The sequence below is a fragment of the Temnothorax americanus genome, unplaced genomic scaffold (genome assembly GCF_048541705.1).
Source record: "Temnothorax americanus isolate GAGA-0224 unplaced genomic scaffold, ASM4854170v1 Scaffold5, whole genome shotgun sequence".
NCBI lineage: Eukaryota > Metazoa > Arthropoda > Insecta > Hymenoptera > Formicidae > Temnothorax > Temnothorax americanus.
Window position 1 is genome coordinate 3,917,880 of NW_027509657.1, and position 24,850 is coordinate 3,942,729.

Genomic DNA, 24,850 nt, shown 5'->3' on the forward strand with positions numbered 1-24,850 from the left:
GATTGTAACATAGTGAAACATATAGTAAAAACCAATTAGTGTATATGTATATAATATAATTATTGAAAATTATTAGTATGGATTATGCAATAATCGATGTATATAATTTATTACATTTACATTGATATGATTATTCAAATGGACTCGCTGCTTGTCGATCAATACAATCAGGCGGTAATCAATAACTATATAGAATTGCGACAATCGATAAATTATTTTGCGAATATTGCCTATATAATTATACATCAGAATTTCATATAGGATATCTTACCTTGTGGGCTTTTGTCTTTCCTCCTGCGACGATGCCTCTTTTTTTGCATTTCCTCGATATAATTCGAGGATGAAGAGTCATCGTGGCCCGGAAGCTCGTGATTTTCATTCGCCGATTTTTTCATCTCTTCTTGCCTCCTTTTCAGCAGTTCGTAAACTCTCTTGAAGTAATCCTTGGTGATGTCCTCGTTCGATTTGTTCGCTAGCGAAATCTTGCCGTTCAGATAGCCGAGATCGCTATCGGAACCGTCGACACCGTTTATCTTCGAGTCGTTCGCGCGTTCCTCTAGATCCTCGCTTCCGTCGACGATTTTGAAAGTATCGCTCTTCTTCACATTCGAGCGCGTGTATAACTGCCGATAGTCCTTGAAGGCCCTCTTCGAGGGGATCGAGTTGTATCCGAAATCCGGGGAATTGATATTTAACGTGGACGCACTACCAATGTCGTTGCCGCAATTTTTCACTTGAATTTTGGCGATGATCGGCGATTGGCGTTCGTTCGCGTTCTTCTGCCCGACGAGCAAGTAATTTTCCTGCAAGCTGGTGCCAGGTCTGCTGCCGTTCATCGACGGAGTCTGGTCTTCGGGAACTTTTGCGACGGTTTCTTTTCTCGGCAACCGCTCTCCGTTCTCCTGACGAGTTTTCTCGTTCTGATCGTAATAAAGCGGGTCCACGCAGTTTTTCAAGTTTTGACAGACCTTGCAGTTGCGCGAGAAGCAGGGATCGCGTTGCAGGTCCTTCCATCTCGGTTTACTCATGAAGTCCTCTTCGGGCACTTCTCTTTCCGATTTCCGACGAAGTCTCTCGCTTCGTTTTCGCTCTTTGTATTCCCGCCAGGACTTCTCCACATTCTCCGGGCTCTTTATATGTCTCGGGGGATTTGCGAGGTCCTTGGCGCTGTCCGCGTTGACCGCCGCCATCGCCATTTGTCCGAGCAAAACGTCGCTCTTGGTTTTTCGGTAGACCTTCCTTCTATCCAGACTCGACGATTCTCTTCTTGGCTGCGATTTCGATCGATTATCCGATTCTAAAGCTTGGACTAACGCCTCGCTCCTCGATCGTCGATAGTTACGTGGCTGTCTTTGAAGTTGAGAGTCCTCCAAAGATCCTCTGCAGTTCATTGACCTCTCCTTCTCCGATTGTCTGTTGGACTTGAGTTTCTCTCTCTCGATTACCTCGGGATTGAATCGCAAAATACTCGTCTCGCTGCGCACCTTTCGCGTTCTGTAGTTCTTCTGATTTTCCTCGTGACTGTAGTCCGAGTATCTTTTCCTGATCCCGGCCTTTTCGAGAGTCTCCGGAACATTGGCGCGGCCGCCCAAGCTCGAACATGCCTGTTCCATATTCATTCGCCTCTGTATCTTTTCGCGTAGAAACGATCTGATTCTCGCCAGCTCCTCCTCATCCATGTCATCCTTTATCTTGCGAACGACTCTATCCCCTTCGTTCGACTTGGAACTCTCCTTCGCCGAGTTCTCCGTCGGGATTAAGGCGCTTCGTGTTCGCAGATACGACCTTACCTTTTTGTTTTCTCCATTCGAATTCTTTTCTACAGAATTGATCGTATTGTTTCTCTTCAAATTACGATCTTTGGGACACTTCTCATTCGGTCTAATAGTGTCCTTTGTTTCGTTTCCACTGCACTCTTCCTCGTGAACTAAACTCAGCAGACTCTCGCTCTGACTTCTTAAGTACGCTTTAACCTTTCTGCATCTGTCTTTGGCGACCTCATCCGGAGTTCTCCCGATTGTGCTACGTGTACGTAGATCGTTCATGATTTGCTGTCGGAGATAATCCCCGGTGAAGTACCTCTTGTATCCATTCGCTGTTTCTTCGATGTTTCGTTCGAGCTTCGCCTTCATCGTCGGATCTTCCACGGTGGACGAGTGTCTCTTCTTGCCCCGTCCCTCTTTGATATTAACGTCGCTTCGAGATTTTCGCGGAGCAAAGTTGCATGTACCGAATTTGTTACTGAAGCCGTCGATATTGCGATTACTCGGAAACGGCGTCACGACGAACGAGGCGGTGGACGATGTCGACGGTGAGGACGTTTGCTCCTTGCTCTTCGAGCTGGCCCTGGACTCGTCGGCGGGGAATTGTTCGTGAGTCCTCAGGCCCTCCTTGAAGGATCCTCTCGCCCGCTGCGCCGTTCGGCCGGTGGTCTCCACTAGCAACCGGCCGTTCTTGTCCAACAGCTGGATGACGGGCAGCGCGTCGGCGGACGTCGTCAGTTCCCACTCCCAGTGCAGCGGTTTCTGTAGCTTTAACCGGATGATCGGCTCCGCCGGCTCGCCAAGATCAGTGGAATCTGGACCGACCGGACTGGAAGTCGTCGCGCTGACGATCGGATGGGCGTTCTTCATGGTCTCGGTTCTTCTCTCTGGTTCGCTCGTTTAATCGAGCGTTCGCGCTCGAATAATCTGCCGGAAAAACCACTCGCTCGCTCGCTCGCTCGCTGATCGTCCCGATTAATTTCTCGTTCCGAACGAGTTCGTCGTCTCTGGACTTCTTAACGGGTTCTGCCCTGCCTCGATGAATTTTATGGGGCCCGAGAACGATCGCCTATCGCTGATCGTTGTCTCGTTTCGTTGAAACGCGCGTTTGTTCACGTCGTCATTCGCCCGATGGATTTTTATTCTCGAAATGAAGCGATTTAGAAAATAATAATAATTTTATTGAAGTGTAAATGACATGAAATATCATGCCATTATATATATCGTATAATTATTCTACACTTTGAGGAGCAATCTCGTGTGTATCACAATTAAGAAATGATAAATAAAAATCCGTAGCGCGCCACTCTATGATCGCGAAAAGGATATTGCACGTACACTTCGCACGATCGTTGTTCGCGTCCGGATAACTCCCGATTCCTGTGTCGTGTAATTCAGAATCGCTGTCGTTCGGCCGTCGTTCGCTTAGCGATAAGTTCCGAGTTAAAACTGCAGTCCCGTTTTCTGCGCGACCGCGAACAGCAGCCGCGCACAATATAGTATGGTCTCGCGCCGTGGCATTCGAGTTGCCGCACTCGCTGCGCGATCACATGATCGACGACGATCCCGAGACGGCGAGTTGCCGGTTCGTTCGCTTTCGCGGACGCGTAGTCCAAGTTCGCGTGCGTTACATGGCGTTATGTAACGCGACCTCGCGGACTTGGCAGCCTGTCAAATTCGCGGCGGCGGAGACCTGAGACTCGAGTCAACTTTCTTTCTTCGCAGTTGTCGCGGTGACGGTGGAAGAGGAAGGAGAAAGAGGGAGAAAGAGAAAGACAGAAAGAGAGAGATACATACACACAGTTTCGCGCGTCACGTCTCACATTGCGAGCCGATTCGCGGAAGATGCATCTTCCAGCGTGCCGCTCGTAATTTGCAAAAGGCGATGGGCTGCACTCGTGAAACGATACCACACGTGCGGGCACACGACGGTGTGTTTATATGCATCTGTATTGCAGCGGGCGACGTTAAATATGTCTTGGCAACGTATGCACATAATAAGTGAGATGCGTAATTCTCGATTAAATTTTATCGAAATTTTTTTGTTGATAATACCGGCACGTTTTTAACTTTTTTTTCCTCGGTAATAAAACGCGCGAAATGTCACACGCACTGATGTGAAGTGTTTTGAATCGATCAAATGTCAGTTAACCGACAGCACGTCGCGAATCGCCGTGTAAATCGCAGATCCAATTTTCCAATGTTTCAATACTAGAAACACATGTATGCACTTTCGAGAAACATTCGAGGATAAAGGATTTGAGAGCGGAAAATACTTTTAAACGAGCGCGAGTTTAATTGCGCGCGAGTACCTTTTTGTATAGCTCACTCGTCGAGTTTGTTTGTTCGTCTGAAAACGCGCGATCGATTACGGACTCCACGGTCGTCGCTTCTGCCTGTGTTCGGCGATGGGCGTTTTCGATCGGTCGATCGGTATATCGATTAATCGTCGCGTGGACTTGAACGGCGGGCAGCCGTGGACCTCACTGAGGGATCGACAGTGTAAGAAGCGAATCCGGGACTGTGCGCGTGCGGCGCGGCACTACTGTAAACGCGCCCGGTGGCGTCACACCGTTCCGAAAATAAATCCCGCGGGATCCATCGGGTAGGGTGCAGGAATTCCGGCACGTGGGACGTGTCACGAATATCAGCGGAGAGACTCGCCTGTGTTCTCGTCGCTTGCGCACAGGTGCTTGCACGAGCGTGTTTAGCGTGCGTGGGCGAAACAGACGAACCGAATCGTGTTCGGTTCGTTTCGTTTCGCTTCGAAACCGGTGAACGCATAGATCTAATTCAGCATACAAAGAGAATTAAGGCTTTATCAAGAAGAAAATACAATGAGAACTGTGACTTTGCGAAGGATCTCTAAAACGGCATTATTTAATAAGGTTGTAAAGAGCTTTCTCGCATGGCGTGCGTGGATTGCATTGCGAGCTCTTGAAGATAATTTTATAAATTCAATATCTCACATGTATTTTTTTTATTATTCCACGAAGATGAAGTATCTTCGTATTATTAAGCAATATTGAGGATCGTAAAAAAAAATTATTTTTACTAATCGAAAGTAAGTTTAATAATTTCTGAGCTTGAGTTTGTAAATCAGTAAGTTAACGTTGTAAACATGCGTTATTTGAAAGTAGTAGGTGTAAGTTTAATTTTAAATTCACAAGTTCAGAAACTATATTTGCAAAACTTAAATTCTCTTCTGAATAACATTGCGATGAGTAATACGAATTTTAGATATATCAGTATTCCCCTTTCATTTATCTATAAACTCCAATTATTCAAATAAATTTTATTTTGTATCAGGATGCCGAGAAATCAATAATTCGCAAGTGATGAGTTATAAATGAGTTTTCGCGATGCAAATGAAGAAACCTTATTCTTTACATAACTTTGAATTAAATTTGACTTAAGTTGAAAATTTACAAGAATTTATAGAAAAGAAATGTTATTTCGAGACACCCTATATACACATTTGCTGCCAAACGCCGGTCGATCAAGATGATGATGTCGGCCAACAGCTGCGATCGATGCATCTCAAGGATGGATCAATGCCCCGAGAGAAATTTGTTTACGATCGATCGTGGGCAGGGTCGACGAACATAGACGAGCGCATATACATGTATCACAAGTGTGTGCAGAATTATGCTATGTAGTTTGTCAATTCGGTTCACTCTTCATGTCCTTTTTTTTACGCACATCAAAACCAGTGACTGCAGCTATCATAAAATTGGATGTCGCAACAGAAATTTCTCTGGAAAAAAAAATTGTGCTCTCTCGCAAGTTAAAAATATTTAAGCTATCAAAATTTACATTGCGTGGTGTGACGCAATTCTGGTATCTGGTAAGCAAGTTTCGCTCCTAGCCGAAGTTTCGAATTAGCATGATATATGTATTTCCAGATCCGCGCATAATACTCCTTAGGACCGCGTATCTTCCGCGATTCGCGAGCTATACATTTCGTATTTTACATATACGATGAAGAAGAATATTTAACTTCAACATGCACATCTCTCCAGGTGTGTGTAACCGAGCGCCTTTCGTGATGTGAATCGCTTGTGAGTTGAGGAATATTTTAGCGACGGAGAAACGCGCGCGTCGCGCGCGATGTCAGGCGTCATGAATAAAAAATTGGCCATAGTATCCTTTTACGATCGAGTGTGCTCGACACGCCGATTCGCGATGCGGTGACCGCGTCAAACTGGTTCATGCGTTGCTCAGTTGCTCGTAACAGGCTCTTTATTTTTATCCAACGTGCCCCCGATATCGCAGAGTATATCTCGTAACATCGCGTTGTGCTAAATTCGGATAAGGAAACGCGCCATATGCGCTCTTTCGGAATTTATGCGTCCGTTGTTCGACACGTCGATCCAAATTCGGTTCGATAAGTTACCTGTCATGAGACGGGTGTCCTTATTTTGGTTTGAGTGTAGAAATCAATGACTGGGATTAATAGAAGTGGAGTAGAACTCGCTCAATGCCTCTCTATATTTGTGCTGAGATAAAGTTCGTCGCGTGTCATTAACCGATTAGCTGCGAGCCGCGGCGCGCTTATATAACTCGCGAGAGGTGAGTCAAGAGATGTATAATTGCCAGAAATTGTCACCTGAGTCATCTCCAGGAATTATTTTTAGTATATTGCATTGGGGCATACATTTCTGAGCAAAATGCAGGTTTTAGAGGGAAAAACACACTTGGTATTATTTCTAAGTATAATGCTTGCAATATATAAAAAGACATATTTTATTACATATATTTATTCGAAATACGTAGTTTTAATAACAAATATGTAAAGTGAATATTGTATTTTGGAGGAGGAAAAAAACAAGAGTTGCAAACTAAATTTTGTATATTATTACAAGCAACGATGGAACTTATGGCAGGACTGACAATTGGGAGAAAAACATTATTATACAGCTTAAAAAATAATAATTTATTTTAGCATCCAGCGGAAATATAAACGTACAGTACTGGGAATTACATCTATCTGAACGAATATAAACGAGAGTTAAGTAGTTTGACAACAAATTGCATCACCAAGTATAGCAAAGTGTGGAGATTGGCATACATGGTTTTGTCATTTATATATAAATCTCTCCTAAATATTATTAAAAAAATACTATTAATGTCCTTTGTGCATAAAAATGCATCCAGGGAAAAGAACGATGAAATTGTTCTAGATTAGTCCTTTGCACGATCGCTTTTACTCTATATATACGTTACTTCTAACAAGTCTCCTAGCTCTTTTTGCCAGATATCGTTAAATGTACAGGATATTCTTTGTACGTGACATCTTTATTATATCACGATTCGCTAATAAAAAAAGTTTACTGTAAATACTGGATTCACTTATCAGAAATAATTTAAAGCGCAACTTTATAAGGTATCAATATAAACAAAAATAATCATAAAACGACTTCGGTGGTTATATTAAAATTAATTGTTATTGTATATCACCGTCTGATGTACGAAAGCGACGTTAAAAAGGAACCGGCGATCTAAAATGTATTGCTTTCCTCAGACAGAAAACGCATATTTTTTCAGAATGCACCTACGCGAAATCTGCACTTGAATAAACCTATCTATATGTCAATCAACGTTATATAAAATGTACGTATAATCAACGGGGAGATTGCTCACATAGCATTTTACAGAATCGTCACCGCGTAATAATACTTATACATTTATTGTGTACATGTAGTTATATATGATAATAATACGCGCAGCAAGTGTTGTGTGTGTGTGTGTGTGTGTATATATATATATATATATATATATATATATATGTGTATATGTATATGTATAGATATGTGCATATAATAATACTAAATCGTACAACAATAAGCATTTCCGGTATGGCTAACTGAGATACGTCGCTTTTAATTCGCACAATGCACTCGCCACGATAAATCATAATACTTACAATAAGTCAACAGAACTACTATTATGTAATTATAAGTGCGTTACGTCTCGTTTATCGCGAAATTGCACGTTTTTTTTTTCAAAGAAAATTGCTCTATATCACGTATTATCGCTTCATCGTAAAAAGTACTTTCGTGACGCTCTGAATCCTTATTGGCTGTAATAAGCTGGTCAGATAAGAACTTGATAAAAGAGGATTATACACTACCGCAATAAACATTTTATATCACAATATTGTTATCAATTTATAAAAAAAGAATCACTTAAAAGAGAGTTAGTTCTATTGCAGTGAAATGAAAGAATAGGTACTTGTTATTACGGGAAACATTTAATGTCGCGCATTTTTATATTTCAAATTAGTCGTATGTTATTTCTTAGTCTATTTTCTACTGATTATTTTATTTAAACGAATTAAAGAGAGATACAATACGGGACTCACTACGTAAAATTGATGTCAACGAAATGTACTTTTTGCGGCGCTTTGTATCTGCAAGTAGTATTAAACCTATAGTCATATGCTCAGACTTAAGTTAATTCTGAAGTCCTTGCCAGTCCTCAATCCTATGGACCAGCCTGAACTAAACGAACATACCGAGACACACGCGCAATATAAATGGCGCAACAAGTGTTTAGTGTATTTCGCTGTTATTCTATTCACGTAAATTAAAAGCAATGGAATACGCGCGATTTTCCTGATATACTGCGTCGTCGAAAACTCACAGGGAAGATCTCGACAATAACAGAGCTACAAGCAGTCCTTTCAGAAGTATATGTATCTAAAATATTCACAGTGCTCAAAACTAACGATACACGGAGCTCCCAAGGGAAGAATAGATCTACGCGAGGCGAATTTTTACAGCTTCTGTATAATCGCGCTGTATAATATGTTCCTTCTACGCGTAGTATCTTTTTTATCTTTTAATATAAAGTAGCATATTTAATATAAAGTCACTCAACTTTACCTTGAATTCGTGATCTAACAATAAGACAAAGTCCGTTTTTTAAGTCATTTTGTTAAAAAAAACGTCATAAATATATAATGATACGCGAATGTGTTTGCATAATGTATGTGTTTAAAATGAGAGCGTTTGAAAATTCTCTCAGTCATTGTTACAACATTCGCCTTTGTTATAGTATCCAATTAATTCTTTAAACACAATTGCAGGAATAATAAGAACACTAGAAATAATTTCATACCAGTATACAAAGTGAAATAGTGAATAAAAAGAAAAGAAATCTGTGCCTTGCCGAGAAAACGGCATGGAGTATTTTACGAGTCACAAACCGAACAATTGGTTGGCGGAAAAGAAAGTATCGTGTAAGTTTTTTTCCATAAATCGACGAAATTCGTTCACGGTCAGGAATATCCAGACCGCGTTGCAGTTAAAGCACTCGAACTGGAGTAGCGAGCGGCCTGTTTGCCGAACGATTCACCGCGATCCTCGAATCCTTTTGGAACACACGGAAAATTTGGTCATTGCAAATCCACTCGTTGCTTTTATCGGGATCCCGCGCGACCGGCTTATTGAAACCGCGCGGGATTTACGCGCGTGGCGTATCTCGCTTATCGGAACACGTGACGTTCAGCTAAATGAATAGTTTCGATAGATAAATCGATACTGTAATTTCAAAGTTTATAGTTGTTATATAATGAATTCATGATATAAACGTGAAATTGTGGTTTCACGGCGGTGTATAGAAAGTAAATAGAAGAGGCATGTTAATATTTTGCGTAAAAAAGCGGACTTTGTCTTTGAGATAAAATCTGAATCCATATACGTACCCAGAGTTTATAACACACGATGTGCATTAACAAGCGGAAATTACTCTTTAGTAGGCATTATATAGCGTTGTAAAATGTATATTCTTCAGTTGGTAGCGAAAATTAAAATACTTACACAGGGATTCGACACGCAATACTTTTTTTTTTAGACTCGGAGCAACGACGACTCGTAAAGGCTACGTGTGTTATTTATATAGTACAGTAAAATACGAGCTGTGGGGTTTCTGATTACGAAGCGATTAATATATACCTGAATTCTTTGTGTGATCGGCTACTGCATGTATCTGAAAGAAAAAAAAAGACAAATTTATTTTTCAGATATATAACACAAGTTTATTTTTGAACGGATTTTTGGAGTGCATTTTATTTTAATAAAACTTTAATTTCAACCTTAATAAAATTACGAAATTATTACAAAAGTATTGCGTTTAATGAAATGTCTAAGATTTTCTAATTAGATAGATTCATGGAATGTGTGATTAAGAAGTGTGATGAAGAAAACACAAAAAAGTGCTCGTAGATGATAAACGATATAATAATAATAATTATTAGATGAGATTTATCAAACAACACAATTAGAATTTCACTTTAATACTGACCTGAGTAACGGCCTCCCGTGGTCGGAGGGAATCTTTTCCGACGCTCGGCGGTTTCTCCGATTTCGCGATTTCGCGAACAAACTTCTGGTAATCATCGCAATCCCGCGCCGGTGGTACTCCGGGGGCTCTCCTCTTTCTCGACGCGTTTGTATCGCGGCCCGCAACAGTCCCGGCGGATTTGTCTTTGCCGAAAGTTTCTGTCTGAATTACGGTGAAACTGCCTAGGAACTGCACCGACTTTTTCGCGCCGGTCTTAGTGAACGACGCACGTGTCTTCTTATCGGACATGTGCGAGCCGCTCTTTTCATACTCCTTCATCTTCGATTCCATTTCCGTCGTCTTACAGACTGGATTGTTGAGACGCCCTTCCGGGACCCTCGGGGCGAACGTCGAAGGTTGAGTTTTGTTCGACGACGTTCCGGGAAGATGGCAGTCGTTTGATTTAACGCTCCAGCCTCTACCTTTCGTTTCCTTCGTTATTTCCGGCCGTTGCGAGTTTCTCGCGGCAATGGACGCCGCTTGGCTCTTCGTGAACTTACGCCTAGCTACTTTCTCCCTATCGTTAATTTTAGAATGTCTTTCGACGGTCGTCGCATCGCCCCGAATCTCGTAATACTTAACGAAACTCCTAACTTTACCCGGGGTTATCGTTACAACGTCGCGAAATGATTGGTCATTTATACTTACGTTAGCTACAGGTGTTACGGCCCTGTTATTGTCATTATTATTACAAGGGCTTAAGGAAATAGTTTTCCTAGCAATGGCACACTTATCGTCGCTATTCATCGTATCCTCTACTAATGCTAATGCCGATCGATTCGCGATCCTTCTTCGATCATTGTCGACTTCATTGTCCGCGATTACTTCGTCAGTCTTTTCTTCGCCGCGAGTGTGAATCTCCCTCGAAGCTTTTTCGCACTTCCTGCCGTTTTCCAGGTTGTTTCTGCGCGTCGCCTTGAACTCTCTACTATCGAAAATCTTGTTCATTGTCGTGAGTGCTCCAATGGGAATTCTCTTCTGGAATTCGTTGGCTTGCTGCCGCTCGCACTCAACGCTAGTCTTCTTAAGTATCGTCTTGGGGATGCGAATATCTCGCGATTTTTTATGCTCTCGATTCGCCTTGACTGCATTTTTTGTCTCTTCAAACATTTTTCCGTTACTCGTTTTCATCTTGATCTTCTCTGATTTTATATGTGCAAAATTTGTATTGATATTCATTTTGGAGTTATCCTTTACAATTTTATTTTTGATCTCGCAGGATGACTTGTTGAGTTTTTCAATACTATTAATCTTGATGATTTTTTCGCTAATCACTGGAGTCTCGTTCTTGAGATCTTGAGGCCTTTCCTCGATCTTCATTTTCGTGAAATCTTCCTTTATGATTTCCTCAACGATTATTGTATCATTATTTACGTCAATAGCCTTGATGTTTAAAGGAATGCTGCAAACGTCGTTTCGAGATCTTTCAAATTTAGATGCATTCTCTTTTTCTCTGGAAATTCTGTTATCGATCGCAATCGAGCGAGAAATATTTTCGTCATCTTCTATCTTTGTTACTGCTTTCTTATTCTCGGGGCTTACTATTTTTAACTTTATGTTATTAAAATTGCAGAGAAGCTCATTCAGCATGTCATTCTTTACGTCACTGGCACTTTTATTTTCTGATTGCGTTGACTTTACGTTTGAAATCTTCACAATCTTTTCTTCCATTTTTTTGGAGTTTTTTAAAACTTTTTGATTTTTTGTATCCATTTCTGTCGCATTAGAAAAATCATGCAAACGTTCACTTTCTGTCGTGATATCTGTTTCTAATTCCCGAATTTTATCTGATGATTTATTAAAGTCGCTTAATTCTTTATCAATGCTTGTTGAAGTTATAGCAGAAATTACCGCGTAATTCATCGAAATATCTGTTGAATCGTCAGATAGCATAGTTTCCAAAAAAGAATTTCGTCTAACTTTCACGGGTATATTCTTTACGAAAATGTCTTCCGACGGTAAAATTGTCTTGTGGTTATTCTTGGAATCCACGAAAGAATTGTTTCTTTCCTTATTCTCTTCAGGAAGCCGTCGAGCTTGCTCGATTTGGACCGATTTGTTTATAAAATCATCAGTAGAAATGTTCTTGTTTGACTTAACATCATTGCATTCGTTTAAAAAAGTTGGCGATGACCCATTGAAAAAAGCTTTTTCGTTCTTGGCAACACATTTCTCGTTGATGTCATCGCAAGTTTTTTGAAAAAACTTTTTTTCTTCTTGCTGTATTCTTTTTTGTGTTATTTTCGCCGCTTCTTCAATTCTGCAAGCCGTTTCTAAACTTTTATCTGTAAAGCGATGAACGTTTTCCGTAACTTCTGAAGTATTATTACTTTGATCCACTTGTTTTGCGTCGATCCTTGTTTTCTCGTTTCTGATAGTTTGTCCCGTTATTAACGTTATTATATTTTCCTTTCCGGTTTTGAGACTCTCATCGCTAGCTCGCATGTTCCATGATATCGAATTAGAGTCCTCTTCGCGAATTTCCTCGCAATTGACGTCGTTATTTCTATCGTCACAATACGTTTGTGGAATCGTCTTCAATTTCGCGTCAACCTTGTTTGCGCCCGCCGGTATAAAAGGATCGTCTTCTCTCCTTGCGGAATTTCCTTTCTCGACACTCGACGTGTATGATTTATCTCGCGTATTGTCACAGCAGCATTCTTTTACGTCCTCTCGGATTTCAGTCAATTTCACGGAAGAAGCGGCGCTTTGTTCGCCGGCTTGTTCATCGCCGAGAATGGATTCGTAGCTTTGTGAACTGTCACATGGCACACCGTTTTTTACATTAGAGTCGCGTTTGGACGAGGAAGAATTTGGCGATTCGATCACGAATCGTACCTTCGTGCCTGTACGACATTTTGAATCGTCATTATTATCGAAAATATTATAACCAGGCGATCTCTTGTCATTTATTCGATTGTTTTCGTTCGTGGTATCTTCGAATCGATAGTCGTCAAACTTCCGAACGAAGTCACCGTCGTCGAAAGGGTCCCTCCATCTGTCCGATCTGTCCAGACACTTCTCGAACGGAAGGTTCGTTGTCGTTACGCGAAAACAAACATCACCGTCATCCAACATATGCACTTTCGACGATTCTTCCTCGTGTAAGTTTTTTGAGTCTTCGAGATCCACAGAATTGTTTCTATCCCATGTGTTGGACACTACGTTCTCGAAATCGTGCAGAGTGAAAAAGAGCGATGGATATTTGTCGGTTGCTTTTCGCTTAGACAACGCGACATCGACGGAAGACAGAAACGGCGGTTTCGATACGATTGACTTTGGACTTAGGTCATCGCTGTTGCTCGTCGTCGAGCTGTCTTTGACGATGACGCGACTCTCACGGCGGTGTTGCTCGCTTTCGACTCTTGGACAGTTCGCCGCGATGTCGCATTGCGGCTGGCGGTTTTCGAGGTATGCAGAATTGTTTCGTCGACATATTTCCGGCAGAGGCGACGGCGGCGGCGGACGTTTCTGTTGAGATATCGCGACGTCATTCGTGGTTCCCGTTACTGCTCCATTCGCTACCAACGGTTCGATCGGTGCAATTTTGATCTTACGTTTCGTTCGCCGCGGTGGCACAGGTGGTCCGGTTAAATTTCCATTATCTGTCAGGGAAAAAGATATGGTACCTTTAGAGAAAGATTCTTTAATTTCGATAGAAGATAGAGAAACGAGATACTTCAATTGATTTGAAAATGATATATTATTTGTGATGTCACTGTAACGTGTTTGCGATTCTTACGATTGTACATAATGTGAATGACGATGTAAATATAACGGGCGAACGGGTAATTCCAGAATATGAACGCGAGAGGGTAACTACTACGACGTTAGACTGTCCGAGACATACTAAAGATGATTCCTTAGAAATGACATGCAGACTTTCCCTCCCTGTTACACGGTCAATACCAAGCTTATATACCATTGCCAAGCTTAATTTCATGCTAGGTGTAATTTCATTAAAAACAGAGATATAAAAACATTGCATAATAATATCATGAAAATTCCAATGCATTTTATCGTACAAAACATCATACAAAAGCTAAAAGCATATGTTATGTATGTTATTTAAACTTTACTTTGTTTTTAAAAAAGGTAGATTTAATTAACACATATGTAACAATTGGTAAAGGAAAGGCCAATAATCGAGCAATAATGGATGTTAATTTATATACTTATTAATCACATATATGTAAACAACGGAACGTTTTGACTTCACCGCCGCGAGTCTTCTTCAGCCGTAGAATAATCGCAATATAATTTATTCTATTGATTAGATAGATAAGATTAGATAGATTAGTTAGATAAGAAATTCGTCTTTATTCCTGAAATTTTTTCTAATAATTTTAATTTAACCGAGCAAGAGTTACGAACTTTAGTAGTTCTGACAAGGGCTTCTCTAAACGGATAACGACAATTCGATTACAGTGCTGCTGTACGTTGGCACAGTCGTGTATGGCCTAGCAGAGATAATAGTCTTTTCGCAAATAGAATTTTCTATGAGATTCCGTCATATGCGGTCAATAATAGCGGAAAAAGTAATAAGTCGAGAGGTGTTACATTTTAAAAAAATTTCATATATATATATATATATATATATATATATATATATATATACGCGAATTATACGTATAGATAGTTACTTACCTAAATGAAAACTTGGCGACTTGTCCTACTGACATCGAAATCTTCTATAGATAGCAACATACTGGCAGATTTTAACGCGTTATTGTCATCAATGAAATCAGTCATGTATAGGCTGTTGGCGTTATTATGATTGCCCATAGCGCTGGATGCGGCACTGCTATATGCGCTTGAAGTATTCTGCACCGACGCTACGTCCATAGTTTTCTGAATGATCCACTTATTCATCATACTAGACGTTTCCGCCTCCGATGACACGTCGAATTTGATGTTACTGCGAACGAGATAGAGAACAAAAGAGTTAACTCTGCGGATGCAGCGAGATCTTTAAGAATATTGATTAATTCGCAAAATTAATCATTTATATTAATTATTGAGTCGGAAGGAGCTAATAACGCTGTATGCCTGATTTATCCGAAACTACTCGATAAGAAAATTCGTTTTTCCAAGACATTATCCGTTATTTTAGCAAATTATCAAACTAATCATAGTCGGCTGAAATACTTACTGTAAGTAATTGTTTTCTACAGAGCCCTGGCCCTGGTCATTTCTCGATTCTATGTTTTTTCGAATAGCGGGCTGCGAGAGAACCAACTCGACCGTTTCAGACGAGCTCTGCAACATCTTCAGAGCGTCCTCGTAACGAAGGTTCAGCAGATTTTGTCCGTTTATTGCTACGATCCGGTCACCTATTAAAGAAAGTTTAACTAAAGATATTTACTTTGTACATTTAGTTATTTATTTATTTATGTTATTCTCTAATTCTCGAATCCATTAATTTTTTTTCTATATCTCATTATATCATCGTTTATTTGATTTCTTCAATTCGTTAGCATTTTAACTATGATATCTACTGCGAATGAATTAGATGCTTTCATTTTGAAGCAATGTGGAACATTTTACTTACGAACCTTTATTTACGTTTCCGGCCATATCGGCTGATCCGCCAACGGAGACCGCTTGAACGTAAACGCCACCGTCGTTACCCTCCATTACTTGCAAACCTATGCTACCACCGTGGCCGCGTTCCAACTTGATCGTGTGCAAAATTCGTTCCTCGGCGAACGACAGCTCTTCCAAACGAGCCATTAAGGATGCGGACATCGATTCGTCCTCCGGTATTCGGAACGTTTCGTCGTCGGTCCGTATGTCGGCATCTATCGAAGCAAAAAGCAAACAAATTTGAAGTGAAACTGTCTCAAAGATATTTGTAATAAACGTAAGTAATGCATAAAATTTTTATAGAATGAAAGTAGCTAAAAATTGTCCACACACAGCAATGACAAAACAGCGTTTTAAACATTTAATTTATTTAGAAATAAAAATTTGATTAAAAGGTGTTTTATTTAAAGTTTGTAAAAATTCGTGAGAATATTTTTGTCAAAACGTGATTTTTTTTTGAACGTGTATATGTATCTGACCGCAGTGTCGTTAGCAGCAATATTTTTAATTATATAAGTATGTACAATTGATTAAAATTATTTTTATTTGTATGCAAATTCGTAAAATATATTATGTGTACACTATTACTTACTTAGCACATACGCTTCTGGCATAGGTGACTCGGTAGATCGTGCCGATAGCGATTGAACAGACGATTCGGTATCGGACTTGAGAGATAGTGACTCCGTGTCGTCGGTAAGCGCGGTATCTTTCTGGACCAAGCTGCTGTAAATCGCTCGCGTTCCCATTTTTACACCCAATCGACGCGGTAGGCTGGGTGTACGAAAACCACCCGACTGCCTCGGCGCTCCGTGATTCGGTAAACTGGCCGCTTTCATCTAAAATGATGAAACATCGTTTCGTTAAATAGAGAAATATGAGATAAGTATTTTTCAACAGTAATTTTAAGCTGAAAGTTCAATAGCAAATTTGGACAGAATCTGCTGTTGGATGTGTATTTTAATGGTATAATGAGAGAATAGTAAACAATTAATGTATAAAATGTGCGCTATAGTACCTTCTGCAATGTTTTCTTGACATCCGCCACATTCCAAACTTCATCCGGAACAGGAAATTCACTCTTTCCCGTTAAACGAACTTTATTAATAGCGGCGTATAGTTCCTCCGGATTGTTAGATTTATCTAGCTGGTTGATGTTGTTCGATATAACTTTTGGGAGCGAATATGTGCACTCGGTTTCAACTTCACTGTCTATATCGGGGCAGCTATAGAGTTTGTCGTGCTCTGATTTCGTTTCTTTGGGTTCCAACAGGATCTTGTGCGGTGTCGTTAAGCCTCTCTCCGATTCTTCCTCTGTGTCTCGCGATTGACCCTCTGGTTCCAATCGCACGTTTACTTGCGCGTAAAGAACGTCTTCTTCGGACGAATAAAAGCCGGGTTCGCGACCAGCGTCCTTCGTTGTCGTCACTACAATTGTGTCTTTTTGAGGATTTTCGTTCTCTTTGTTTTGATATTCTTCCAATTGCATCGGATAATTTAATCTCTGCTGCACTTTAACCGCGCTCGCGATCGTTATCTTAGTTTTACCGTCGCCGATCTTGGACTTTAATGGTGTAAGTTTTGTTTCCGCCAGGGGCACTCCAAAATCTTAAAAATAATATAGATTGATTTTATTCTAGATATTTTTATGTGAATGTTTTAAAGAAATAACATTTTTTACAAATTTGTGAATTACTAAACTTTATTTATATTAATTATTGTATTTTTATAAAAATCTAACAAAAATAAAAAACCGCGATAGATTGAGAAATTAATAGTAGTAATTAAAATATTAGGTTTGAAGAAAGTTTTCGTGTGTTTAATAGTTTCTGCTAGACTATTAATATAACATCATTGTAGTTTGTTGAAATTTCAGCTAAATTTCAGTTCAGTTTTCTGCGAAATTTACGTTTTAAGAGGATTTCCATAGAAGAGGAAGATCGAAATTCGTGCGGCAAAGTGTCACAATTTAGGTAGTTTCCTATCGCGTAACTTTCGCGGAAAGTTCAAGTTTTAAACATTTTAGCAAGCTTATCGGTAGGTGAAAGCACGTGTACCTTTAGCGAGGCCCTGAAGCGACGTGAGCTCCGAGCGAAGTCTAAGGAAGAACTGATGATGCAGGGAGGTGAGCTTGAAGGCGAAGTAACTTCTAGAAAATAGAAAGACACTTTATGTGCAAAGGTCGTTATTGCAAGTGGTGAGCGGCAGTGAGGCACTCGATACACATTTTCGAGCGCTTGCCGCGGCATTAAGAGTTCGCTCGATGCGACGAGCAGACTTACTTTCGATGATCCATCCGCAATTTGAACTTGCATCGTTTTCCATTCAGCTTGCTGTACACCACCAAGCAACTCTTACTGTAACTCAACGTCTGCACGTCCCGCCACAGAAAGTGGGCCAGTTCCGTTCTCTCCCTGGGCTCGCCCCCTCGCTCCAACAGTTTCAAACCTTGAGAATGTATCGCCAGCCACACGTTGCTCTCCGTTTTTTTCTTGCTACTCTTACTGTTTTTACTATTATTACCATTAACGTTGTTAATATTATTATTGTTGTTTTTGTTATTATTGTTATTGCACGTTTCATCGCGGCATAAACCAGCGTTCTTCGCGTGCTCGTCCGAGTAAGGTATCGTCGGTACATTTTCGCGAGAGCTTAATCGCGGGATCCCGATCCTGTCGTAGATTTCCCGAGCGGGTTTCTCCTGACGATAAGCGTTTTCCGCACCATCGTGCGGCGACACGACGTCATGGTTGTCAGACACGGCGGTCTTCCCCTTTCTCTGTCGCACCATCAGTTTCTCCAGCTCCTTCGAGTCTACCGTGGCGATGTAGTAGTGCGAACCGTAATCCGGCAGGGACTGCGCGTGAGTTATGAACATCTCCTCGGCTTTGTTCGAGTCCAAGCCACGACGGTCGCGGTGAGCGCGGTGTAGCTGCGCCCGAAGTGTATCGGCGTCGACGCAGGCTTGCGATTGATGCCGGTCCGCGCTCAATACCAAGGACTCCGGCACGTAGTGTTCGAGGAGGAAGTAATCCCCACAGCCGTGCTCCTGTGAGATATACAATAGCTCTGATGAAGCAGAAAAGTTGCGCATGGATTATGTCAAACTTGTTGTCAACTCCGCCACAACAGATCAAAATAACGTCTTTAACTATGTACTTAAGGTGTTGAGAACTGACTCAACAACTATTCAGCTACTAATCTCTAGTATTGATAGTTGAACGTAGTTTAATAACTGAATTTATGGGATAGAAAATATAGAGAATACATACTACTGATATTTATATTATATATTAATAGATATATACCGTTTCTATTTCTTATACATTTTAACATCAAAAGAAAGTATGACAGATGCAAAAAATGACGAATTTTGAAATATATTGTACAATATTTATTTCTTTTAACCCATTCCACTTAAATTTTAGAACTTTGAATTTAACAATTGATAGATTCACATATATATACATATATGAAAATTCTTAGGTCTTATTGTGAAAAAGAAATTAATCGTGTTCCATAGTAGAAGAGTGCAGACTTTTTACAGAGTCGCAATATTTTCTATCTATGATGTCTCATTTCAGCTTCTCATTTTATTTAAAATAATCCCAATTATCTAGAGTTACGATCATTTTTGAACATTTTATTGTTCCGTATTGTGCATGAAGATAATCTCATTATAAATAGCGCGCATCGTATGAATCACTCGTTAACTCACGTTGACGTTGTAGTTCCCGAATTCAGCTTGAAGTGCGAGGCCCGTCAAATTGATTAATTCGGAATATGGGCAGACCAGCTGCTGCTCCAGTATACATCGCCTTATTTGTAGATATAGCAGATGCTTCGATATCCAACTCCTGGAAACAGTATGGACAATTAGTGGACAAATTAGTCGTAGTCGAGACGAAACTAACGAGTTAAGTCGAGTCGAATATATTGTCGTTGTCTAGTTCGAACGAACCTGATGCCACGAAGAGATGGCAGGAAGAATCGGAGCCGCAGATACAGCATGAAACTAGTCGGTAGACCCAGCAAACCTTTGCTTTTACCGCTGCTTAACCATCCCGGTGGTGCGACTTTATTTAGTTTCGTGTCGGGTGGTAACATCGCGAAATCCCCGGCCAATAGCACGGCCAGTCCTAGAGTGAAGTTTTCATCGAGATTTTCCGCTTGAACAATAGCCTGGAAGGATTTGCGTATATAATGTGTAAAATGGTATATGTTATAAAACTGTCTGAGATTGGTTAAATCTATGCAGTTGGTTTAATCTTTATTTTGCTACGGATATAACGGTGGTTATACGAACAAATATCAGTTTAAAGATGTAAATATAATTATTTGTTATGTCATTTCCTAGTGTAAACTGATATAACATAAATTTGATACATGTTTTTATATCTTCTATTAGCATTTCTACTTATGCAATGTATGTAAGACACGCGAGAGGGAAAACTGAAACAGCGTCTGTAAGCCACGCTATTTATCGTGGAATTATTATGCGAGACAAGCAATTAAATGCAGAGAGCACAGGATTTCTGCATTTGATTGCTTTAAAGATTATTTATTATAGCGCGATATGATACGCATTTCTGTCGCAGAAGTAATTTTCTATTGGCGCGGATTTGCAGAAGCAGAGCTGGCAGAAGTAATCTAATTTGGAAGTTTCGAGTGAGCTCTCTAGTTTCAGACGCTCTGTAAATCGACCATTTATTAAAAATTGCACGATAAGATGCTCCGGTCACGTTTGAAAGCTTGAATTAAGCAGCAGATGGACAGTAACAAGAAGAGTTGCGAGCTTGAAACAGAGAGCTTGAGACTTGTCTTTTTAGACTAGTGAAATTAAATGCTACCAAATTCTCTTACTCTACTTTTGTATTTCAGTATTTTCGTAAAAGAGAAGTCTGGTATATATTCTGTAAGCTGTAAGAATTTTAAAAATACTGACTTATTAAAAATACTGACTGATTAAAATGTAGCGAAGTAATATAATTGTTTTAATTATATTATAATAGCTTTATATAGGTTCAAATGATTTTATTTTAATTTTATTTCTACTTAATTGATAATTTTATTGATAGCGTTATAAGAAATGTGTCTCTCTCTCTTTGTAATGTTGGATTTGAACAAATGTTGAAACATAGATTTTTATGGAAGCAGGGATTGCGCGATACGCTCGTCGAGATCACATAACTCGTGGTTTGTGGATCTGTCGTATATAATGATTAGGCTTGGCGGCTCGCCAGAACTTCTCGCGAGTTCACGCCGGAATTTGTGGTCTCGTAAACAACCGGCCGCACGTCTTGGCTTTCGCGGCCTAAGTGTGGCTTTGAGAGGCCACCGTCGCGCGAGCATTATACGATCGAACCAGTTCCGCTCGAGAACTAGCGGACGAAGTATATTTTTTAAAGGATTTTTGTCAAGATATATACCAGCAGGATACATTCTTTCGCGTACGCAGCAAATGAAAAATAATTCTTTCACGATGTTCTTGCGTAGACGCCATATACATATATTTCACTTACTTATTAGTGATACAATTTATTAGCGTTCTGAGGTATGACTTTTCGCAGAAAAGAACTTTTACGAAGTAGGAAAGATATGTGCGATATAAGACACGAGATAATATTCAAGCATATCATCGAAAATTATTTCCAAATTATATCAATTAATTTGATTGATTTATATATGGACGCTTTTATATATTATTTTAAATAGGCTGATGTTTATTATATATTCATTATCTTTGGATTAACGCGTATGACATGTACAAATTTGACAATGCGAAAGCAATGACCGTTAGTTTAGTCATATGATAGATTCGCGGATAAATAAATGCCTGAGATTTGCGAATAACTGTCAATAAAATAATGATCATATATAACGACATCACAAATAAAGATTAACGCGTTTTTAAATATTTTAAATTACGATCGAACTTTAAATTTTGAAGAATGTCATTGGTCTAGAGTATAGATAATCTTTTCATTAATAATTCATTAATAATCTTTCGAGAATACCGAATAAGCTACGTGAAATATCCGATTTTTTCTTTTTTATTCATCTTTTGTTTAAAACGTGCGTTATTTCATCATAGTTCATAGAAAATTAATGAATTTAGTGCACTTTACCAGTGAGCTTACCTGAAATAAATCCCCGGCGGTGACCTTTTGAGGATCACAGGTTACCTCCACGCGTTGTCCTGTTAGCATTATTACGACTATCCGGCCAGAGTTTCCCGCCTACGCAGACGAGTTATTAATTATATCATCTTATATTTCTCTCTCTATTTTTTCTTTCTCTCCGCAACTTTATATGTTGATGCAAATGTTTATTGTCAGATCTATTTCCCTTGCATCCAAGAAAATGTTAAATTACTTTGTAAAAAATATGGAAAAATTTATTTTTTACGAATTGCATAAGTAATATATCTCTATTTATCATTATTTTAATTCTAATATCTTATGGAAATTATAAATTACAAATATCAAGAGACACGGTAGTGTCTCGCGCCAAGTATATTTTATATAACAATATAGGAAACCAACCTATAAAACATTATTTTTGTTTATTTTAGTTAAATAAAATTAATATTTATTTAGAGTCCAAGAAAATAAATCGTTAATGTTAGTTTTTTTTATCTAAAAGACACGAAAGTTCTGAAATTATATTAAAATAATTCATGCTGTCTACCTCGCTGTCTACACAAAGCCACACGTACACAGCTAAATTGAAGGGCGACACCAGGATCCGGTATGGTCTAAGTGGCTAGGATACCTAAATTTTACCCAGGAGGCTCGGGTTCGATTTCCGGTGCCGGAATATCTTTTTTTTACTCCATTTTACCGTTATATAGCTAGAAATACGTTTTTAAGAACGTTCTTAAACGTAATCCGGTATGGTCTAGTGGCTAGGATACCTGGCTTTCACCCAGGAGGCTCGGGTTCGATTCCCGGTACCGGAAATTTTTTTTTAATTTAGATTTGGCAAAAATAAAAAGAATAGATTAAAATTGTATTGCAAAAATGGTGCAAACAAAATTTGTAAAGCGTTAAATAACACGATTTTTATTAATATTTTTATTAATGTTTTTATAATATTAGCTGCAGAGAGGCAGAAAGTAATAAAGATATCAAATTAAAATAAATGCAATATGCTAAATGGTTTCATATATATCTTGAAAATTAAACATACATTTTATAAAATCAGAAACATTTTTTAAGTATTTTATGTTATGTTCGGTAATTGCATAATAATGTATCATTCCATGGATCCGTTAGTTACTTTTGTTTTATATTCTGTAAAATAAGTCTATATTTTGCGATATAATAGCTTGTTATGTGTATCTGTTATTTTAAAATTAATATCAAATGCAATATTATTGATAGCAGTTGGATATGTGAACTTTAGTTTCGTCGTCTTCAATCCGGTATGGTCTAGTGGCTAGGATACCTGGCTTTCACCCAGGAGGCTCGGGTTCGATTCCCGGTACCGGAATATCTTTTTTTTTCGCAGTCTAAATATTTTTTAATTTCTATTCATGCATCGTGCAATGTTAGTAAATATTATTTTAATTTTATGTCTAAAATTATGTTAAATTTTTTTATTTTATAATCACGAATTTTTTGTGTCCTTATTTACTGAAATTTGAAATTAAAAAATAAATTTCGTATAATATAAATTGATCTCTGTTTCTAAATAATTAAAAAAATATATTAAATAATAGTGCAGTGTAATTAAAAAAATGTGAATACTCTTTTATTAATAGCGTTTAAATGATCAATTTCATGTGTTGTTTCGAGAATGATCATCGTCATCCGGTATGGTCTAGTGGCTAGGATACCTGGCTCTCACCCAGGAGGCTCGGGTTCGATTCCCGGTACCGGAAAATTTATTTTGCAGTTCTATTTTTGCGAATATTTTAATATAATTTTTTAGTCTTTTATTTTTAGAAATTATTAAATAAATTTATATAATAATTCATAACTTGAATATCGACTGATAGTGATGATTTATAGCAAAGGGACCATACAATATCCGGTATGGTCTAGTGGCTAGGATACCTGGCTCTCACCCAGGAGGCTCGGGTTCGATTCCCGGTACCGGAATATCTTTTTTTTGCAGGTTTTGCGAAACTTTATAAAGTTACATTGACAATGAAGTCCTCCATTTAATTTTCTGTCCATTCCAGAATCCATGAATTATTTAAATATTCTTTGTATTTTTTAATCGTTTCTTTTGAAATTAATACGCGAGAAACGAATAAAGATCAAATGTAGACGATTTTGAACATTTCCATTAAAAATATTTCGTTTTATACTAGAAATATGATTTGTAAAATATAGTTTGTGTGTGTAATTTTAAATAATTTAGAAATTTACGACAAATGGGAAGTTAAATTAAAGTGAAAATAACCGTGTACCGCAGGTTAAAATTTATAAAATTATTTACGTCCTGCATCTAATCATTAATTTAAGTTAAATCATTTAATCATTCTAATTAATATACTTTTATTTTCGTACCTTGACTTGTCCCACGCATAACGTCTTCGGGGGTTGATTGGCACGAACCACAAATTCAGGACCAACACATCGCGCCTTATTGAAACACCTCGTGGGTCCACCCACTGTTCTGTACAAGCGCGATGGTGCTCTTTGAACTGCTTTTCCTCGCCGAGCTCTTGGCCCGTTTCTCACCATAATTCTGAGAAAATATTTTTCATACGATTCTTCAAGATGAAACAGACCAATTAATTATCACAACAACGTATTTCAATATATCAGTAAAAAAATTAACTTAAAATTTTTTTTATTTTATTGCTTTTGTAGAATTTTTGAGTATATATTTTTACATTAAACACACATTTAACATTCTTTACACAAGTTTTTTGACAGATTAAAGTAACATTTTTTGTGGAACACTTTTCACGTGTACTCTTTTTAAAACCATTTTTAAAAGGTAATTTTTTACTAATATCACTATTTTTTGTACTATTTAATATCAGGAAGTATTAACTTTATATCCTAAAAGCAGTGAAAGATCCATAATCTTTATTTTTTATCGTATTTAAAAATAGAAACTTCTTTGCTTATTAACTATCAATTTGCATACACATAGCAAAGTTCTCAACTTCTATTTTTTTTATAAATTCCTTCGTT

The 24,850-nt window shown here is 38.7% G+C and overlaps 3 protein-coding genes and 4 non-coding genes across 14 annotated transcripts in view; 4 read left to right on the forward strand and 3 right to left on the reverse strand.

Annotated features, from left to right (window-relative positions):
- LOC143904089 (uncharacterized) overlaps positions 1 to 4,304 on the reverse strand; it is a 102,215-nt gene extending 97,911 nt beyond the window's left edge. The window contains exon 1 of the mRNA XM_077418375.1: positions 272 to 4,304. Within this exon, the coding sequence (XP_077274501.1) occupies positions 272 to 2,633 (2,362 nt within the window). The 5' untranslated portion in view covers positions 2,634 to 4,304. The remainder of the gene's footprint in view (positions 1 to 271) is intronic.
- Positions 4,305 to 6,684: 2,380 nt separating this feature from the next.
- Positions 6,685 to 14,052, reverse strand: LOC143903736 (uncharacterized). Its single transcript, XM_077417597.1, has 3 exons — positions 14,019 to 14,052; positions 10,071 to 13,714; positions 6,685 to 9,755 (listed from the first exon to the last, which is right to left on the reverse strand). The coding sequence occupies exons 1-3, from the start codon at positions 14,050 to 14,052 to the stop codon at positions 9,711 to 9,713; spliced, it is 3,723 nt and encodes a 1,240-aa protein (XP_077273723.1). The 3' UTR covers positions 6,685 to 9,710.
- The window catches only part of LOC143904090 (uncharacterized), an 83,183-nt gene continuing 71,909 nt past the window's right edge, over positions 13,577 to 24,850 (reverse strand). For all 8 annotated transcript variants that reach the window (XM_077418377.1, XM_077418381.1, XM_077418384.1 and 5 more), the window contains 12 exons: positions 24,215 to 24,395; positions 21,836 to 21,934; positions 19,657 to 19,877; positions 19,414 to 19,552; positions 17,978 to 18,744; positions 17,753 to 17,844; positions 16,714 to 17,303; positions 16,288 to 16,534; positions 15,665 to 15,910; positions 15,262 to 15,442; positions 14,757 to 15,027; positions 13,577 to 13,714 (listed from right to left, as the gene is read on the reverse strand). In XM_077418377.1, coding sequence (XP_077274503.1) covers positions 14,757 to 15,027; positions 15,262 to 15,442; positions 15,665 to 15,910; positions 16,288 to 16,534; positions 16,714 to 17,303; positions 17,753 to 17,844; positions 17,978 to 18,744; positions 19,414 to 19,552; positions 19,657 to 19,877; positions 21,836 to 21,934; positions 24,215 to 24,395 — 3,034 coding nt within the window. In that variant the 3' untranslated portion in view covers positions 13,577 to 13,714. The remainder of the gene's footprint in view (positions 13,715 to 14,756; positions 15,028 to 15,261; positions 15,443 to 15,664; positions 15,911 to 16,287; positions 16,535 to 16,713; positions 17,304 to 17,752; positions 17,845 to 17,977; positions 18,745 to 19,413; positions 19,553 to 19,656; positions 19,878 to 21,835; positions 21,935 to 24,214; positions 24,396 to 24,850) is intronic.
- Positions 22,585 to 22,656, forward strand: Trnae-uuc (transfer RNA glutamic acid (anticodon UUC)). The gene has a single exon. It is a non-coding gene; the product is annotated as a tRNA-Glu (tRNA).
- Positions 23,118 to 23,189, forward strand: Trnae-uuc (transfer RNA glutamic acid (anticodon UUC)). Its single transcript has one exon. It is a non-coding gene; the product is annotated as a tRNA-Glu (tRNA).
- Positions 23,509 to 23,580, forward strand: Trnae-cuc (transfer RNA glutamic acid (anticodon CUC)). Its single transcript has one exon. It is a non-coding gene; the product is annotated as a tRNA-Glu (tRNA).
- Trnae-cuc (transfer RNA glutamic acid (anticodon CUC)) lies at positions 23,729 to 23,800 on the forward strand. The gene has a single exon. It is a non-coding gene; the product is annotated as a tRNA-Glu (tRNA).

What these genes read in the sequence shown, in the direction of transcription:
- LOC143903736 (XM_077417597.1), bottom strand. Translation starts at nt 14,052, where the DNA reads ATGAAATTAAGCTTGGCAATGGTATATAAGCTTG. An exon ending in GGCAATGGTATATAAGCTTG is followed by an intron (nt 13,715 to 14,018) that starts GTATTGACCGTG and finishes TTTCCCTGACAG; the next exon opens with ATAATGGAAATTTAACCGGA. An exon ending in CACGGGAGGCCGTTACTCAG is followed by an intron (nt 9,756 to 10,070) that starts GTCAGTATTAAA and finishes TTTTTCTTTCAG; the next exon opens with ATACATGCAGTAGCCGATCA.